Here is a 20,593-nt window from a genome sequence, read left to right on the forward strand (position 1 = left end):
AAGATGAGAAAACATCCGTTGGGAAAGTGGGTTCTTGTCAGGATATCACTCTCTGTACAGGTCCGCTGCCTGCATAGCATTTCACCTACCTTCAACAACAACAATAAAAGAAACATTATGTCAATGCAATTTGTAGGAAGGACAGCCTTTACTGTATGCCTACTCTACACAATAATATTTAAAAGGGCTAAACTACTGTACTAAATGTACCCAGACATAAGAAAACAGTATTGCAATTACTGTTCCACTACTTCACATTCCCCATAGATAAGTAGCATTTTCTACCTTCTCTTCGTTGGTGTATATTCTACTCACACAACTCTCAACTGACGATGGTTGATGGAATGTTGGGTGTGCATTCTACTTATGTTTACACTTGTCCTCTGTCAACAACCCCGAGTACCTGCACTAAGTGCTGTGAGAGTCAACGTCAATGTTGTGTTATGTAATTAATAATGTTGTGTTATGTAATTAATAATGTTGTGTTTCAGTGAATGGTACACTATGACACATTTTTGAATAGGTCTTTAGGAGAGGAAATAAATTATCAAATATAAATTCCAGGTGTCATTTAAAAAGTCATACCACTGTTCATATCTTTGTAAAAAACAAAGCTACAATGAAGGCAATCATGCTGATTGATGTCCCTCTGATGGTTAAAGAACATTTACTTGAAACATTTTGTAATTTCCATCTGGACAAGTACCTCAAAAGCACCGTATTTTTGATTTTTATCTTTCATGTAGAAATCTGTTCAGGTATTAAGGGGTTTACGTTAATATCTTGTGCACCATTAACTCACCATATTCGCTAGTCTGTGTGCAGGAGCTGGACAAAAATATGGAAAACAGTGGGAAATGCATGGTTGAACTTAAATGCTGACACTAGCTAATGCTACAGGTTGCACCGTTTTATTTGACCATGAGCAACACCTGTGCAATGTCCTCAATATGTTACAAGTGTCGGTTGTAGTCAGAACAGTTTTCCGTGTAGTTGGGTATGCATTACATTGGAGCTCAGTGCATTCAAACATTGACAATTGTTGGTGCTCATTTGTGGGTGCTTCCATAACCAACGTAGTTGAAGTGTTTGATGTTATGAGAGGCACAATATCAAAGATTTATACTGCATACAGGGAAAGCAGAAAATATCTTCCTCTGTGTCACAATGTGAATAATAGTGTGGCATGGGGTGTTTGTGATGGATGGTCACTGAAGAGGATTGTGCTGAAAAATAAGAGGACATAGCTGCAAATTCACTGCACAACTGAATGTTGCACTCTCAGATCCTGTCAGCACCAAAACAACATTAAGGGACCTCCTTATATTGGGAATTGCTAGGTGAACTCTAATTCTAAAACCACTCATCAGCGATTTAAATGTCCATAACAAAGGTGTGATGCTGAAGCTATGAAACCTGGACTATGGAGCAATGGAAAAATGGCATTTGGTCAGTCACTCTTGTTCCACTGGTATAACACACACTTGAAAACCATTCAGGATCCACATTCATCCATTCCAAGAAAGCTGGAAGCTGTTTTGAATGCCAGCGGGTTTCTTACGCAATATTATGCATGGAAATGTGATGTATTTTTGGTGTTTCCATATTTTTGTCCACCCCATGTATATAACTTTTGCTACATCCATTGCTACGCTAGTGATTGTTGCTGCACCATATCAACCTAACAGCAAATTTCTATTAGTGTTTTACCACCACCGGCTACTCCGTGTCACTGTATTCCTGACAATGTGCACATCGTGCATTTCCCTTTGTACGCATTTCTATCCACTGTTATTGCTTAAATAAAGTTGTACCACAACAGTAACACTGGTAATTGATAGAAAAAATGAACACAATAAATTATTAATCCCTGTAGATTTTGTTCTTCAAACACATCGTTTTTTAAACATTGTGGTCAGCACACTCTTGCACTTGGCTGCTTGGTTACTTCAGTGTGACGACTTCATTTACCTTACACACCTAGAACAACACAAACAACAACTCAACATGTAATCATAAGGATTACAACTTATTTTCTGACAACCATCAACATTTACACATCAAATTTATTAATTGTTACAATATTTCTTAATATTCTGTTGCAAATAAATATGTAATACATATGGTTATACAACACTTAACATTTGGATAATTAAGTCTTACAGAATAAAATTGTTACAGATATACATTCATTTACTACCTGAAACAATCATACATGGAATTTAACATAATCGCTGCTGCTACCTCTAGCTACTACTTTAATTTTCTCCAATACCTTAACAATCAAAATTTACAGACTTAATACTCAATGGATGCAAATACCAACATAATTTACATCTGATGATTGCAGATTCAACAAATATATAGATAATTTATGTAGCTGTAGGATAAACTTTCAGATCATTTTGTTCCAAGCCTTTCACACATTCTTTATTCACTACTTTATCTACACACTGAGTGAAAAGAGGGTGGGGGGGGGGGGGGGGGGGGGGGGGGGGAGTTATCGCACCTTTGCATATACATTGCATTCATCTGGGTTTGCACAACATGGGTGCAACATTGATTGAAATCGATATGTATGTGAAAAACATGGATGACAAGTCTGTCATTTGTACACTAATGACTTTGTTAAGGACTATGATTATCCTGGGTGGTGATGCAATATAAGTATTACCCACACTAATTTGACTGAGTAACATATATGTGCAGAACTTGCGTACTTGCAGAATGAACATTTTTTGTGCCCGAATTGTGGCATGTACAAATGAATCCAGATCATTTTGTTCCAAGCCTTTCACATGCACATTATTCACTATTTAATCTACACATTGAGTGGGTGGGGGGAAGGGGAGGAGGTGCCTCGAATGAATAACACTTATGCACAGAACTTGTGTAACTGCAGAATAAACATTTTTTGTGCCTAAACTGTGGCATGTACAAATAAATTCAGATCAGTTTGTTCCATGCCTTACATACACTTATTATTCACTATTTTATCTACACACTGAGTGGGAAGCCAGGTGTTACACCTTTGCGCACACACATTTTATTCACATAAACTTGTGATTAACCCAATAATTAATCTGGGTCTGCAAAGGATGGGTTCAACATTGACTCAAATGGATGTGTATGTGAAAAACATGGATGACAAGTCTGTCACTTGTACAGTAATCACTTTGTTAAGGACTATACTGATCCTGAATGTGATGCAATATAATTTTAACCCACACTAATTTGACTGAGTAACACATACATGCAGAACTTGTGTACCTGCAGATGAACATTTTGGTGCCCAAATTGCAGTATGTACAAATGAATCCAGATCATTTTATTCCAAGCCTTTCACATGCACATTATTCACTACTTAATCTACACATTGAGTAGGTGGGGGGATGGGAGGAGGTGGCTCAAATGAATAACACATATGCACAGAACTTATGTAACTGCAGAATAACATTTTTTGTGCCTAAACTGTGGCATGTACAAATGAATTCAAATCAGTTTGTTCCATGCCTTACATACACTTATTATTCACTATTTTATCTACACACTGAGTGGGAGGCCAGGTGTCACACCTATGCATACATATTGTATTCAAATAAACTTTTGATTAACCAAATAATTTATAAGAGTCTGTACCCTTTACTGAAATGGATGTGTATGTGGAAAACATGGATGACCAGTCTGTCATTTGTACAGTAATCACTTTGTTAAGGACTATACTGATCTTGTGTGGTGATACAACAATTATCACCAATGCTAATCTGACTGAGTAACACATATGTGCAGAATTTATGTACCTGCAGAATGAACATTTTTGGTGCCCAAATTGTGGTATGTACAAATGAATCCAGATCATTTTATTCCAAGCCTTTCACATGCACATTATTTACTACTTTATCTACACACTGAGTGGGTGGGGGGAGGGGGATGGCTTGACTAAGTAACACATATGTGCATAATTTATGTACTTTCAGAATGAACATTTTTGTGCCTAAACTGTGGCATGTACAAATTAATTCAGATCATTTTGTTCCAAGCCTTTCACATAATCATATTCATTACTTTCTCTACACACTGAGTGTGAGGCTTGCGATTAACCCAATAATTCATCTGGGTCTGTACAACATGGGTGCAACATTGACTGAAATTGAGGTGTATGTGAAAAATATGGATCACCAGTCTGTCATTTGTACAGTAATCACTCTGTTAAGGACTATGCTGATCTTGAGTGGTGATGCAATATAATTATCACCCACAGTACTTTGAGTAACACATATGAGCATAATTTATGTACCTGCAGGATGAACATTTTTTGTGCCCAAATTGTAGCAAGTGCAAATGAATTCAGATCATTTTGTTCCAAGCCTTTCACATAATCATTATTCATTACTTTATTTACACACTGAGTGTGAGGCTTGTGATTAACTCAATAATTCATCTGGATCTGCACAACATGGGTGCAACATTGACTGAAATGGACGTGTATGTGAAAAATATGGATGACAAGTTGTCATTTGTACAGTAATCACTCTGTAAAGGATATACTGATCTTCAATGGTGATGCAATATAATTATCACCCACACTAATTTGACTGAGTAACAAATATGTGCATAATTTATGTACCTGCAGAATGAACATTTTTTGTGCCCAAATTGTAGCACGTGCAAATGAATTCAGATCGTTTTGTTCCAAGCCTTTCACACACTCATTATTCATTACTTTATCTACACACTGAGTGGGAGCCACGTGTCACATCTTTGCATACATATTGCATTCAAATAAACTTGCAATTAACCCAATAATTCACGTGCACAGCGTGGATGCAACATTAACTGAAATGGATGTGATGATGTAATATAATTATCACCCATGCTAATTTGTCTGAGTAACACAAATGCACAGAATTTATGTACCTTCAGAGTGAACCTTTTTTTGCCCAAATTGTGGCATGTACAAATGAATTCAGACTAAGTTCTTCCATGTTTTTCACACACTGAAGGGGTTGTCACACCCATGCATACACATTGTATTCAAACAAACTTGTGTTTAACCCAGTAATTCATCTGGGTCTGCATAGCATGGGTGCAAGATTGACTGGAATGGGTGTGTGTGAGAGAACATGGGTGCCACCAGTCTGTCATTTGTACAGCAATCACTTTGTTAAGGACAATGCTGATCTTGGGTGGTGATGCAACATAATTATCACCCACACTAATTTGCACATGGGCACCTGGATCTGCAGGAGTAGGAAATGTGATACTTCGCAGTACCAGTCCAATGAGCACTAGGGGTGGAGTTGTAATCTGTGAACAGGTCAACTGGGGGAAAAAGAACACAGATTTTATTTACATGACAAGATTTCTCACATTAATATAAGCAAAACAGAGAAAATACTTATCAGTAACCTGAAGTAATGAATTACACTGATAAAAGGCAACCAAATCCTTCAGACACAGAAACTGAGGGAATCAAATATTTCTCCACATTAAAGTTAGCTGGAATGCAAACCTAGCATAAACTGTGAATCTTGTTATGCACTTGAGAAGAAAAATTCAAAGACTTTACGGCTACAGATTTTGTCATTAATTTCTAATGTATAAATGGTGCCATTATTTTCTTTATTTAAAAAATTAAAAGCATTTACAGGGTGATCAGAAAAGGTATGAAAAGCTTTTAAGGGCACTGCAGGGTAGGCTGCATTGAGAAATAATTGGCAAGGGAAAAAAAATATGATATGTTGCACCATTTCCGATTTCATAAGCACTGAAGTTAGTCAGTCAGGTCATTTCGTGTGCAAATTCAAGCAACCTGCCAGAGACAGTGTTGCCAAGTGTGTTCTTGGCTTGGTTCCCTCAAAATCAACAAGAGTGATGCGAAAATTGGACAATGGATGGTAGCAAAATAGAACACTTTTGGCACCACGGCCTCTGGCAGATCGCTTTGATTTGCACCACACAATGACCTGATTGGCTAACTTCAATGTTAACTAAATCAAGAATGGTGCAATATATCAAACTTGTTTTTCTTAACAATTATTTTGCAGCACAACCTATGCTGAAACACCCTTAAATCTTTTCAGACTGTTTCTGGCCACTCTGTGTATAATGAATGGTATCTAATATTGTCTGATACTATTTTATATTCTGACTAAAGCAGCACAAGCCACTGTAACATAACAATTACTCCACAAATTTTAAGATACACACCATTTTTTGTTATTGTTGATCATATGACATGACAAAGTGGCAGTACATAGAGAAAGACCCTGAGCTGCAAGACATAACATGAGCCAAGACGCACAGGATGCCAAGATGAGAAAAACAGTGAATGGGCAGCCAATAGGGCTACACCAAAGGGTAAAAGGTGGAGCTTTAGTGCAACCAGAGGTGGTTATTTTTGTAACATCATTTGCAAGTGTGCCAGGCTGGGTTCTCTCGAGGGAGAGGAGGAAGAGGAAGAGGAAGAGGAAGAGGAGGAGGAGGAGAAATCTGAGTTCTGTACACACTGTCTACAGAAAAACCAATATGTAGCTTTGATTGTTGTGGTAGCATCCATGAAACTCAAGTTTTGTATGGTACATCAATGCTATGAAAAATTTGAGTGCACATTTTTATTTGTATTGATTAGATGAGCTCATCAACACTCCACGATCAAAACTGACAACGTTATGGCATATAAAGTAAATAAATTATTACACTAATTAACAAAACTTAAACTACTGTTACATCTGAATATCTAAAAATGTGCACACTGTATCAAATAATAGCTACTGGTAACAGCTACATTCAGCCAAAATATCTTAGTCATTCATGAAGCACTTCAGACACAACAAAACAATTTAAAAGTAAGCAATAAACAAACTAAACCACAATGCGTGTACATGTAAGATGACAACGTGATGTAGGTACTGCATTACCTGTCTTCCTATGTAAACTTCTTCCTTTGTAAACAGAAGATAAATTTCTTGGTAAAATAAAGATTTAATTGAATTGGCAATTCTGGAAACTGACTAATTGAAAACTGGCAAGAAATGTGTAAAGCTTGCAGCATCAATAAAAAGTGCATAAGTAGCTACTCAAAATGATGTGGACCCTTAATCAGTCAAATAATATTTAGGCAGGTTTGTGTTGTTTCATATAGGTTGATCAATTTACCATTTTAGAGATTAAAATAGATACAGTATATGTAGAACTGACTAAGGTCTCAAAATGACCGACATGGGAAGAAGGAAACAACTGTTGTAGTAACCTTGATGTCATGATTGTCAAATTTACATAAATGTCTTTTTCTAAATTTTACACAGGGCAGTTCAAGATGGTAGTGGATTTGGGGAGAGCACGTATAAGGTGGTGCACCCATGCCTCCCAGGCTGAGTGTTTTTGTGTACACACTGCGTAAGAGGCAGTAGAGGCATTCATGCAGCACGAGAGCTCTGTTTTTTGAGCAGGACTGTCAACACACAAATTTTTCAATTGCCACAGTTTGTACAAAGCCTGTGTTTGCTGACACACAAATTTTCAGAAGAAACAGACTTTATGTTGGTAATAGACTAAAAATTTGCAGGATTCTGTGTTCTCAAGGCCTGAAACCTGAGATTCATGGTACAAAGGATTAATTGCTGGTATACTTGACTACACAAACACTGTTGTGGGTGAACTTCCTTGATACAATATATTACGCACTGATCCACGACTACTTGATGCAGTGATATAAAACATTTGCTCACTAGGGAATGTGGAATACATTTAGTTAAACTGAACTTGATATCATGTTACCAAATTATTACCTGAGAACTTGCAAGTGGGTGTAATCAATAACCTTTGCCTGCACTTACAAGTTGTGGATTATTACTTGTTGACTAGACCTCATGAACAATAACATTAATTTGTAGAATACGGATCTACTGGTAAGAAAAGGGATATGACCTGAATTCATGCCATATGGCACCCCACACCACTATGCCTAGCGTTGCCTGGGTATTCATTTAGTCCAATCTTCTATTGGTCAATTTCCTCTTTCGCCTGTCCCCCCCCCCCCCCCCCCCCCATCTATTCTCCTCTGTGCCTCTCCTAAACATTTGAAGAATGGGGACCTCTTGCCAGGTTGCCACCATATTTGCTGATGATAGTCATCTGTGGTAGTGCAGAATTGTGATTCATCAGTGAACACACAGTGATGCCATTCATCATTACCTGTTTTATACTTCCCGGCCATGGGACCACTCAAATGGCAGCCTAAACATTTGATGGTAACTCCCTTGCCCAGTTGCTGCTAGTCTCTGGCTGACAGTGTGGGACGACGCAGAAGGTTGCAGGAAGTTCATTACTCATTCTTGGGTGACAGGCACAGATGTGAAGGGATTACAATGTGTTTCGTGCACAGTAAGGCACTCTTCCCTTTTGGCAATCGGCCATGGTCAGCCAGAGACTTTATGACAAGTATGCTTACCCCTCATATTCCCATGCAGTCCAACATCAGATCACTGTCACATCTCAATGCCCCACAAATCTGTATTCTGATGATTCAACCAGCCAGCCAAATGAAAACCCACAATGAGGCCCATTTCAAACTCTGTCAGATATTCATAATGCTGTCTCACACGCATATGTGGAATCTCCATGTCCTTTCACAATGATCACTCAATATCTGATGCTGTTCATGCCCCTTTTAGACCCTAAATTAAACACACAAAACTCTAACACACTTTGTTGACCTTTCTACCAGTCTCAGAGAATTGCAACTCTAATCGTTTATATACCCACTGCATTGCAACGCATGTGTACATAAACGAAGCTACAAAGACATCCATGTCTTCTGGATTCTTCACTTTTGGGGTTCCATGCCTCAATAAGTCAAAACAGGATTCTTATAGGTCCACTTTGTTGTCTGTCTGTCAAGACCCCATTTTCCTCAGTAACACATAGAGGTGCTTATTTGAAATTTATGTGAAACTAGCTGAGCCACCCAGCATTGCCTGGGTATTTATCAAGTCCAGTCTTCTATAGATCCACCTCCTCCTCCATCTGTCTCCTTCCCTCCCTCCCCCTCCCCCCCCCCCCCCCGCCCCGCCCCATTCATTGTCTGTCCATTTTCTCGTCTTCCCTTCTCTCTCCATATTATCACACTCACCCCAATAGGAGGCTGGTGGTTCTTACCCCTATAATATTTCTTTCCAGATTGTAACTAGTGTGTGTTCCAAATTGCATTGAAATCATTATAGGGGTTTAGAATGAGTTTTTTACCCATGGCATTGCTCTCATACACAGGTCAAAGATATTTCACATGTATTTGTACACATATTTCACCTCTATGTCTAGTGAATTTCGCCCTGCAGTTTTACTTTCACACAGCTTAACATTTATGACATCATATCTCCTGAACTATATGTCATACAATGATATATTTTTGTTGGTACATTTAGCAGCATATGTTGATACTGCCTGTGGTAAGTGCTGCAAATAGAGTTAGTAGCAACACAGTAATAGAATTAAATGTCTAGCATGATGCAGTACTTTTTCATGCATTCAGTGTTTATGACATTGTATCTCCTGAACTAAGTGTCATACAATGATGTAATTTTTCTTGTACATTTAGTGGTATATGTGAATATTGTTTGCAAAATGTGTCATGAACACTGTCAGTAGTAAGGAAGCAATAAATTAAAATGTCATGCTTCATGTGGCAGTTTTACTGCATGAACAGCAAAACTGTAGTATGCAATAAACTTTTCTTCCTTTCATCATTTTGTGGGGGGTCGTCAGCAAGAAAAAGTTTTTTAAAGCATTGAAATTATGTGTACAGTTTGCTGCAAGTCTCGAAGTGTTCTCATTATCAAATACTGGATAACTGAACCATGAGTATTCTCACATTGTGGGCTACACTGCTTTTTCACCCCCACCCCTCTGAGAGGTGGGTGGTTGTTATCTCCATAGTGACTCTCTCCAGATAGTAAATGATATGTGTACCAAGTCTGGTTGAAATCGTTCCACAACATGTGTGTGCCATCTGAAGATGTTAAGTTATCATAACATGAAGTGGTGGACAGTAATAAGTCTGTTCATAAATTACTCAGCAAAGGAAGAACATAAACTGCTAAAAATACTGAAAAAATTGAAAATAATTTAAAAGCATGCTATTCCCTTCACAAATTATTTGTATTTTGAGACAGTTGAAAATTAACCAAATAGAATAACTGAAAAAAGTGAAAGTTTTTTAAATTTTAAATTTGAATTTTGAATTTTCCATGGCTTAGTAGGCCCAGTTGTAAATCAGAGCTTGCTCCAACTAAGGCTGACAACCTTCGAAAGTCAAAAATGGAAAGGTCCTTCAGTAAAAAAATTCCACCGTCCTGCTCGAAAAGGCAGGAAAAGGTTACATCGGATTCGGTGGGTAGTCAACTAGAAGACAGCAACGAATCGGAGCATTTGCAGCCATCAAAATGCACACTAAAACACAAAAAGAAGATTAAACATGAGCAGATAAATTATATAGCAACACACAACATAAACTCACTACTTCAGACCGGAAAACTCAAGGAGCTCACAGATGAACTAAATAAACAAAAAAATTTAATAACAGGGATCCAAGAAATGAGAAACACCACAGAGGACCCATTCGAATCACAAGGATACAGAATTTATAATGGGAAACCAGGACCGAGGGCACTGAAACAATGTCCCCAGTTTGGAACAGGGTTTTTAGTAAACATAAAAACAACAGATTCAGTAACGGATTTCCAAGCAGTATCACCAAGAATTGCGACTAAGCTTTAAAACAATGAATAAAACCAATACAATAACAAATGCTCATGCCCCAACAAATGAAAAAAATTGTCTAACAAAAACAAAGGAAGAAGTAGATAAATTTTGGGACCTTATAGAAAAAAACTGTGAACAGAGTAAATAAAAAGAATGTAAAAATCTTATTGGGAGATTTCAATGCTCAGTTGGGAGATGAAAGGAAATATAGAGATATAATTGGAAAATGGAGTCCACATAAATTTATGAACAAAAATGGTCAAAGACTTGTAGAACTCTGCAGAGAACACAACCTTATATCTAAATCAACATACTTTAAGAGGAAGCCAAGTAAACTTAAAACATGGAAACATCCAGACTGGAGAAAGGGGGAGTGGCAGCTAGACCATGTCTGTATGGACAAAATTTTTCATAAGGAGATCCACAATATTAAAGTACTGAGAGGAGTATACAAAGGCTCAGACCATTCTATAGTTAAAATTAAAATCAAATTCACTCCGCTAAAGAAGAGGACCGAAAAAACTAATAAAATAAAAAGGAGGTTTGACCCACATCAGCTAATTAAAAATAATAAATACCAACAAATAACACAAACCATCGAATTAACGGATGATCTAGAACAACTAGTGCCTAATCTTAAAAAAGAAGCAGAGAATCTAGCTTCCTTGAACCCATGAAGGAAACGTGCATGGTGGACATCAGAATGTGACAAATTCCATGAAGATAGACACCAAGCATGGTTAAAGTTTCAAACACATAAAACTGAAGAAAATGCCATCAACCTAAAAAATAAAAGAAAAAAAATCACACAAAATATTAGACGAATCAAGAGAGGATTCCATAAAGATATTATAAACTCTGTAGAAGGTAATTATCATAAAACCAACTCCAGGAACTATTATAAAATCTTTGGAAAACAAATACAACAATATGAAGCCCCTACACTAATACTCAAAGATGAAGATGGAAGTATGACACACAGTAACAAGGAAAATGCAGAAATCATGACAAAAGCATTTAACAAACTTCTGAATTGTGAGGAACCCAAAGAACCCTTACAAACCAACATAAATACCCCAATAAAAACCAAACCTAACAAACTAGACCCTCCAAGTTTCCAAGAAGTAGAAAAAATTCTTAAAGAACAAAAAAATTATAAGGCATGTGGAGAAGATCAGGTTTTTGTTGAAATGTGGAAATATGCGAGTGACACAGTCAAGACCTCCTTACACATGGCTCTAACAAAATTTGGGTAACAGAATGAATTCCCCAAACATTGGACCAAAGCTATCATCCACCCACTACACAAAAAGGGAGGTAAGAGCAACCCAGACAACTACAGAGGAATCTCTCTCCTAGATTGCACATACAAAATTCTATCCAAGATCCTATATGAAAGAATCAAGGAGCAATTAGAGCACGAGTTAGGGGAATATCAGGGAGGTTTCAGACCATGGAGAAGCTGTGCAGAGCAGATAATTAGTTTAAAATTGATTATGGCATACTACAAGAAACTGAACAAACCTCTGGCAATAACATTTGTAGATTTTAAGAAGGCACATGACTGCCTCCACAGACCTTCAGTATTAAAACTTTTAAGAAATCTCGGACTCCATCCAAAACTAATTAAAATAATACAACTCACTCTAACCAACACCAAATCAAAAGTGAAGTTTAGAGGAGAAATTTCGGAACAGTTCCTCATAAAAACAGGCTTAAGACAAGGTGACTGCCTATCAACATTACTGTTCAACTGTGCACTGGAATACACAATGAGAGAATGGTACAAGGACAACCTAAAGATGATAAGAATTGGAAGTTCAAAAGATGATATTAGCCTAAACTGCTTGGGATTCGCTGATGATCTTGCTCCCCTAGCCAACACCGTTCAAGAAGCCAGACAACAAGTGAAATCACCACAAGAAATAGCAGAGAAAGTAGGCTTTAGAATATCATTTGAAAAAAATGGAGAGTATGCTAACTGATCCACCACTTGCAAACAAAATTACAATAGGAGGACAGGAAATCAAAACTGTTGATAAATCTAAATATTTAGGCAAAATAATAACATACAATCTAAATGAGAAACCATCATGGCAGAATTGTCTTGTGACAGCCAGAGCGAGAGCACCAGCAGCAGCGAGTACTGTTTGTATAAAGCGTTTATTTTGCATTTTGTTTACGACCATCCACTAAGGAAGGGATTCTATTTGTGTTTATCTGCTCTGCATAGTAACTAACAGTTCTTGATAAATCTTTACGTAGTTTTCATGTTAGATTTCTTAGTGTTTTCTTGATCGTTTAGAACAGAAAGCGCCCTAAAACCGTCTTTTGTTTGTTTTGCGGCCGTTAGCCACTAGTCACTTGAATCAGCAGTTGTCTTGTAACAGCCAGAGCGAGAGCACCAGCAGCAGCGAGTACTGTTTGTATAAAGCGTTTTTGTACTTATTTGCTGCACTTAGCTTTTAAATAGTTTTTCTGGGAAAACCTAGCGTAGTTTTCGCGTCTCGTATTTCAGTGAGTGTTTCTTGATTATCAGAGTAGCTCATCAGAAGATTATCTTGGGAATTTGTCACCGTATAGAGTAGGGTAAACATAGTCATGTGTAGGGACTGTGGTTGTTGTGAGCGGACGCAAGGAGAATTGGCCACTCTTCAGGGGCAGCTGGAGGCTTTGTCTGTTAGGCTCATCGAGCTCGAGGCGCAAGCGTCGGCTCGTAGTGGCGTTGGGGCAACTGTGGTGAGACCTATGCCTACTTCGGTGGCCTTGGAATCACATGGAACCCCTGATGTCGCTGCGTCTTCCGGCAGTGAGCATCTTACCGGTCAGCCATCACTCCAGGGTGAATGGCGGACAGTGGTGGGCTCGCGTGTGCCTGGCCGAAAGGCAAAGGTGGGATCTGGCCGCGTGGCAGCTGCCTTACCCCTTTCCAACAGGTACGGGGTGCTTCCTAGTGGTGATGACATCGTTTCCGAGCCACCACAGGATGCCTCGCCTGTTGGGCCAGTGGCCGATTCTCCGGCAAGGTCCCGACAGTCACAGAGGGCGGGCCTATTAGTTATAGGGAGCTCCAACGTTAGGCGGGTTATGGAGCCCCTCAGGAAAATAGCGGGTAGGTCGGGGAAGAATGCCAGTGTGCACTCGGTGTGCTTGCCAGGGGGTCTCGTCCGTAATGTGGAGGAGGCCCTTCCGGCAGCTATTGAACGCACTGGGGTGTGACCGGCTGCAGATAATAGCACATGTCGGAACGAATGACGCCTGCCGCTTGGGTTCTGAGGCCATCCTTGGTTCCTTCCGGCGGCTGGCTGATTTGGTGAAGACAACCAGCATCGCACGCGGAGTGCAAGCTGAGCTTAATATCTGCAGCATAGTGCCCAGAGTCGATCGCGGTCCTCTGGTTTGGAGCCGTGTGGAGGGTCTAAACCAGAGGCTCAGACGACTCTGCGACTATAATGGTTGCAAATTCATCGACTTCCGTTATTGGGTGGAGAACTGTAGGGCCCCCCTAGACAGGTCAGGCGTGCACTACACACCGGAAGCAGCTACTAGGGTAGCAGAGTACGTGTGGCGTGCACATGGGGGTTTTTTAGGTTAGAGGGACCCCCCCCTTGGGCGAAACGATAAAATACCTGACGGCTTACCAGAGAGGACATTATCATCGTTGATAAAGAACGTCCGTCCTCAGAGACCAAAAACAGGAAAAGTTAACGTAATATTGGTGAACTGCAGGAGTATCCAGGGCAAGGTTCCTGAATTAGTATCTCTTATTGAAGGAAATAGTGCGCATATAGTATTAGGAACGGAAAGTTGGTTAAAACCGGAAGTGAACAGTAACGAAATCCTAGACACAGAATGGAATATATACCGCAAGGATAGGATAAACGCCAATGGTGGAGGAGTATTTATAGCAGTAAAGAATTCAATAATATCCAGTGAAGTTATTAGCGAATGCGAATGTGAAATAATCTGGGTTAAGTTAAGTATCAAAGGTGGGTCAGATATGATAGTCGGATGCTTCTATAGACCACCTGCATCAGCAACCGTAGTAGTTGAGCGCCTCAGAGAGAACCTGCAGAACGTCGTGAAGAAGTTTCGTGATCATACTATTGTAATAGGGGGAGACTTCAATCTACCAGGTATAGAATGGGATAGTCACACAATCAGAACTGGAGCCAGGGACAGAGACTCTTGTGACATTATCCTGACTGCCTTGTCCGAGAATTACTTCGAGCAGATAGTTAGAGAACCAACTCGTGAAGCTAACGTTTTAGACCTCATAGCAACAAATAGACCGGAACGTTTCGACTCCCGTGAATGTAGACGAGGGTATCAGTGATCATAAGTCAGTGGTTGCATCAATCTCCTTCATCATAACCAACATGGATTCCGCAAACAGAGATCATGTGAAACTCAGCTCGCCCTATTTGCCCAAGAAATTCACAGTGCCGTAGACACTGGCGAGCAGATTGATGCCGTATTCCTGGACTTCAGGAAGGCATTTGATACGGTTCCGCACTTACGTTTAGTGAAAAAAATACGAGCTTACGGAACATCGGACCAGGTTTGTGATTGGATTCAGGATTTCCTAAAAGAAAGAACACAACATATCATTCTTAACGGTTCAAAATCTGCAGATGTAGAGGTAATTTCGGGAGTACCGCAGGGAAGCGTGATAGGACCTTTATTGTTTACAATATACATAAATGACTTAGTTGACAACATCGGTAGCTCTGTGAGGCTATTTGCAGATGACACGGTTGTCTACAAGAAAGTAGCAACATCAGAAGACTCGTACGTACTCCAGGAGGACCTGCAGAGGATTAATGCATGGTGCGACAGCTGGCAGCTTTCCCTAAACGTAGATAAATGTAATATAATGCGCATACATAGGGGCAGAAATCCATTCCAGTACGATTATGCCATAGGTGGTAAATCATCGGAAGCGGTAACGACCGTAAAATACTTAGGAGTTACTATCCGGAGCGATCTGAAGTGGAATGATCACATAAAACAAATAGTGGGAAAAGCAGGCGCCAGGTTGAGATTCATAGGAAGAATTCTAAGAAAATGTGACTCATCGACGAAAGAAGTAGCTTACAAAACGCTTGTTCGTCCGATTCTTGAGTATTGCTCATCAGTATGGGGCCCTTACCAGGTTGGATTAATAGAAGAGATAGACATGATCCAGCGAAAAGCAGCGCGATTCGTCATGGGGACATTTAGTCAGCGCGAGAGCGTTACGGAGATGCTGAACAAGCTCCAGTGGCGGACACTTCAAGAAAGGCGTTACGCAATACGGAGAGGTTTATTATCGAAATTACGAGAGAGCACATTCCGGGAAGAGATGGGCAACATATTACTACCGCCCACATATATCTCGCGTAATGATCACAACGAAAAGATCCGAGAAATTAGAGCAAATACGGAGACTTACAAGCAGTCGTTCTTCCCACGCACAATTCGTGAATGGAACAGGGAAGGGGGGATCAGATAGTGGTACAATAAGTACCCTCCGCCACACACCGTAAGGTGGCTCGCGGAGTATAGATGTAGATGTAGATGTAGAATAGAATAAAAAAAAAACTGAACTACACATATTACATTACCAAAACTACATACAACAAAAAGAGCCTATCTATAGATGTAAAATTAAAACACTATAAAACAGTTACACAATCAGAAATAACATATGCAGCTGAAACTATCTTCAAAATAACTAATACAGCAGAAATTGACAGAATACTAAAAATAGAAAGAAGAATAATTAGGACATGTATAAATAAACAGTATAAAATAAACAGACATTGGAGAATAGCATCAAATGAAACAGTATATAAGAAAATAGAACCAGTCATGAGCATGATGAGGAAGAAACGCACCTCATTCTTTGGACACCTGATGAGAACTCCAGAAAACAGAATTAGTAAAAAAATAATACAAAAATTGTGGAATAGCAAGAGTGACATTAAATGGATCACAGAAATTAAGGAAGATATAAAAGAACTCCAAATTACAGTAGATGACCTAAAAAACAAGACAGAGAAAACCAGAATACTGCAAGACCCGCAAACAAGACTACAAATGAAAATCAATAAAAGGAGTACAGGAAGAGTGGTTTCAGATGAAGAAAGAAAGAAAATATCTGAAAGAATGAGGAAATATTGGGCAGACAGAAGAGCAAAACACCTTTCATATAAGAATAGACTAATAATTATATTACCTTAATATCATATTAAGTTATTGTTGAGCCAAATTGTATCCCTGTGTAACAACTTGTTTACAACTTTGTATTTTTGACTAGAGTGGTCCAATGAAAGCCATAAAATAAATAATAATAATAATAATAAAGGCCCAGTTGCAAAAAATTTATAAAAATACAGCAAAATAAAAATTTTATATATTTTTTTTTATCTGTACATTAATGTTGACACATTGCCTAGCCTAAAGCTGTTGCAGTAAGTCAGTAAAAGTGCACGAGGTGTGCTTGTTTTTTTTTTTTTTGTGTGTGTGTGTGTGTGTGTGTGTGTGTGTGTGTGTGTGTGTGAGTGTGTGTTTTTTTTATCATTTCTGAAGGAGGCTTTGGCTAAAAGCTCAACATGTAAAAGTCTTTTTGTTGTATGGTGAGTAGCAATCTATCCTTTGATTTTTTCCAACCTGGACTTTCCACTGTTTGAATCATCAATTATGTCAGTTAGAAATTCAGAGCACCTGGAGGAGGTTTATAATAGTAGCCGATTGATAATAATGCAAAAATAAAGAGAGTAACACCAAACACAGAATGTTAATTTACTCTATACCTGGTTTCACATTCCTGAAGATTTTTCATCATGCTGAAATATACAGACTACGGTGCTCAAGTAAGAAACTAATCAACCTGGGGTTCTCAAGAAGACAAGGTAATGACTTACAACCCTACTAATGAATAATCACGTTCAATGGCTAGTCCTGCAATGATCAAAATGCTCAAATTTCGAACTATGAAATTGTTTTAAAAATTATGGAAGGATTTTTTCACACCTGGCAAGAAAAAGCTAGGGAATCTGAGTGTATGTTCTACAGGATGTCATATGTACATTAAAAGCCCCATCCAATAACTTGTGGCTGTGGTTAGGTGCATGCCCTGTTGTATAATGTATGCCAGCCCCCAGCCCTTAATGTAAGTTGTCCTTATTGTTTTCATAAGGTAAGAACTATGTATCTTGGAAAGTTAGGGTGGCTTGCATGCCTCAACAACACAGACAGCTATGCCATACTTGAGAACCCCAGGTTGATTAGTTTATGGCATACCATATTGGAGAGGTATCTGTAGAGAGGCCACACTGACATATGGTTCCTAAAGAAGGGCAGCAGACATTTCAGTATCTGTATGAGCAAGTCAGGATGATTGACTAACTTGGCCTAGTACCAAAGTGGCCTTGCTATGTTGGTACTGCAAATGACAAAGCATGAGGAAACTACAGCAGTTATATTTCCTGAGGACATGGAGTTATACTATAAGGCTTAATGACGATGGCACCATCTTGGCTAAAATATTCCAGAGGTAAAACACTCCCACATTTGGATCATGAGATGGGGACTATTAAGGCGGTACTTGTCATCAGAAAAAAGAAACCCGATATTCTAGGGATTGGAGCTTGGAATGTTAGGTCCGTTAGCAGGATAGTTAGATTAGAGAATTTAAAAACAGGAATGGATAGGTTGAGGTTAGATACAGTGGGAATCAGTGAAGTATGGTGACAGGAAGAGCAGAACTTCTGGTTGTGAACACAAAATCAAATAACGGTAATGCAGAATCTGGCCTAATACGGAATGTGAATTTAGGAATATAGGTAAGCTACTGTGAACAAAATGGTGACTCCATTTCTGTAGCCAACTGATACAAAGCCAACACCCACCACAACAGTACAAGTTTACATGTCCACCAGTTCCACATACAAAAAAGAAATTTAAAGAATGTATGATAAAGTAAAAGAAATTATTCTGATAGTTACTGCAAATCAAAATTTAATTGTGATGGGTACCTTGAATTTGATAGTATGAGAAAAGGAAGTTAAGGAAAAACAGTATGAGAATATGGACTGAAGAAAGGAATGAAACCAGAAGCCCCCAGGTGGAATTCTGCACAGGGCACACTTTGGCACAAACACTTGTTTTTAAAACCGCGCAATGTGGCTGTATATGTGGAAGAGAGCCCTGCACACACGAAGGTTTCACATAGATTATGAAATGGTCAGACACGGATTTTGAAGCCAGATTTTGAACTGTAAAACATCTCCAGGAACAGATGTAAAATCTGACTATAATTTATTTCTTATGAACTGAAGATTGAAACAAAATGAAATACAGAGAAGTAGGAAATTAAGGAGATGGGATCTCGATAAACAAAAATAACCAGATGTTCTCGAGAGTTTCAAAGAGAACATTAAGCAATGATTGACTGACAAATAAGGAATGAATACAACAGAAGAAAAATGGGTAACTTTGAGAGATGAAATAGTGAAGGCAGCACAAGTCTAACATGAGGAAACGACAAGGTCAAGTAGAAATCATTGATAATACACATGATATTGGGTTTAACTGCTGAAAAGAAGAAATATAAAAATGCAGCAAATAAAGCAGGCAAAAGGTAATACAGAACTAAAAAACGAGATTGTCTGAAAGTGCCAAACTGTAAAGCAAGAATGGCTGGAGGACAAATGCAAGGGTGCAGAAGCATGAATACCTACCAGACAGATCAATGCAACCTATAAGAAAATTAAAGATACCTTCAAAAAGAAGAGGAGCACTTATACAAAATAGCTCAAATCACAAGCTAGTATTAAACAAAGAAAGTAAGGCTGAAAGGTAGACCCTGAAGGACTATCCAAGGGAACCAAACTTCAAAACATTGTTACAGAAAACAAAGAAGCAGATAAAATGAGATGGGAGATATGATACTGTGAAAAGAATACAACAGAGCACAGAAAAAAAAAGTTAAAACAGAGTTCCTAGAGTAGATGATATTCCTTCAGAATTATTAAGGTCCTTGGGAAAGCCAGATATGACAAAACTATTCCCTTGGGACACAAAATATATGAGATAACCACAAACTTCATGAAGACTGTGATAATTCAAATTCCAAAGACAGGTTCTGACAGCTGTGAGTGTTGCCAAAATATCAGCTCCATAAATCATGGATACAAAATACTGCCATGAACTGTTTACAGAAGAATGGGAAAAATTTGTATAAGCCAACATTGGGGAAAATTAGTTTTGGTTCCACAGAAATATATGAGTACATGAAGCAATACTGATCCTACAAATCATCTTAGAAGATAGGTCAAAAGGAAGCACACTTATGTTCATGGAATTTGTAGACTTACATAAAGCTTTTTACAATGATGACTGGAATGCACTCTTTGAAACGCTCAAGGTATAATGGAAATACATTGAGTGAAAAATTATATACAACTTGTACAGAAACCAGACTGCATTCATAAGAGTCACACGGCATGTAACAAAAGCAGTAGTTGAGACCAGAGTGAGTCAGCACGGTACACTATTCTTGATGTAATTCAATATTTATACTGATTAAGTTGCAAAGGAAACCAAGGAAAAGTTTGGAAAGTGAATTGCAGTTCACCAAAAAGAAATTAAAACTTTGTGGTTTGCCTATGACGACATAATTCTGTCAGAAATGGCAAAGGACTTGTAAGAGCAGATGAACAGAATGGGCAGTATCTTGAAAGAGAGTTTATAAGATGAACACCAACAAATGTAATACAAGGTTATTTGAATGCAGTCAGATTAAATCAGATGACACTGTGGGTATTAGATTGAGGAATTACACTTT

General features: G+C 38.6%; 1 protein-coding gene across 3 annotated transcripts in view; it reads right to left on the bottom strand.

Moving 5' to 3' along the window:
* Positions 1–666: 666 nt before the first annotated feature.
* LOC124721503 (putative transmembrane protein 183BP) overlaps positions 667–20,593 on the bottom strand; it is a 108,943-nt gene continuing 89,016 nt past the window's right edge. For 2 of the 3 annotated variants that reach the window (XM_047246518.1, XM_047246517.1), the window contains one exon: positions 2,473–5,322. In XM_047246518.1, the coding sequence (XP_047102474.1) occupies positions 5,035–5,322 (288 nt within the window). In that variant the 3' untranslated portion in view covers positions 2,473–5,034. Of the gene's footprint in view, positions 1,981–2,472; positions 5,323–20,593 lie in introns of those variants that run through there. The other variant, XM_047246519.1, reaches the window with a different exon arrangement.

The sequence above is a fragment of the Schistocerca piceifrons genome, chromosome X, assembly GCF_021461385.2.
Source record: "Schistocerca piceifrons isolate TAMUIC-IGC-003096 chromosome X, iqSchPice1.1, whole genome shotgun sequence".
NCBI classification, from domain to species: Eukaryota; Metazoa; Arthropoda; class Insecta; order Orthoptera; family Acrididae; genus Schistocerca; species Schistocerca piceifrons.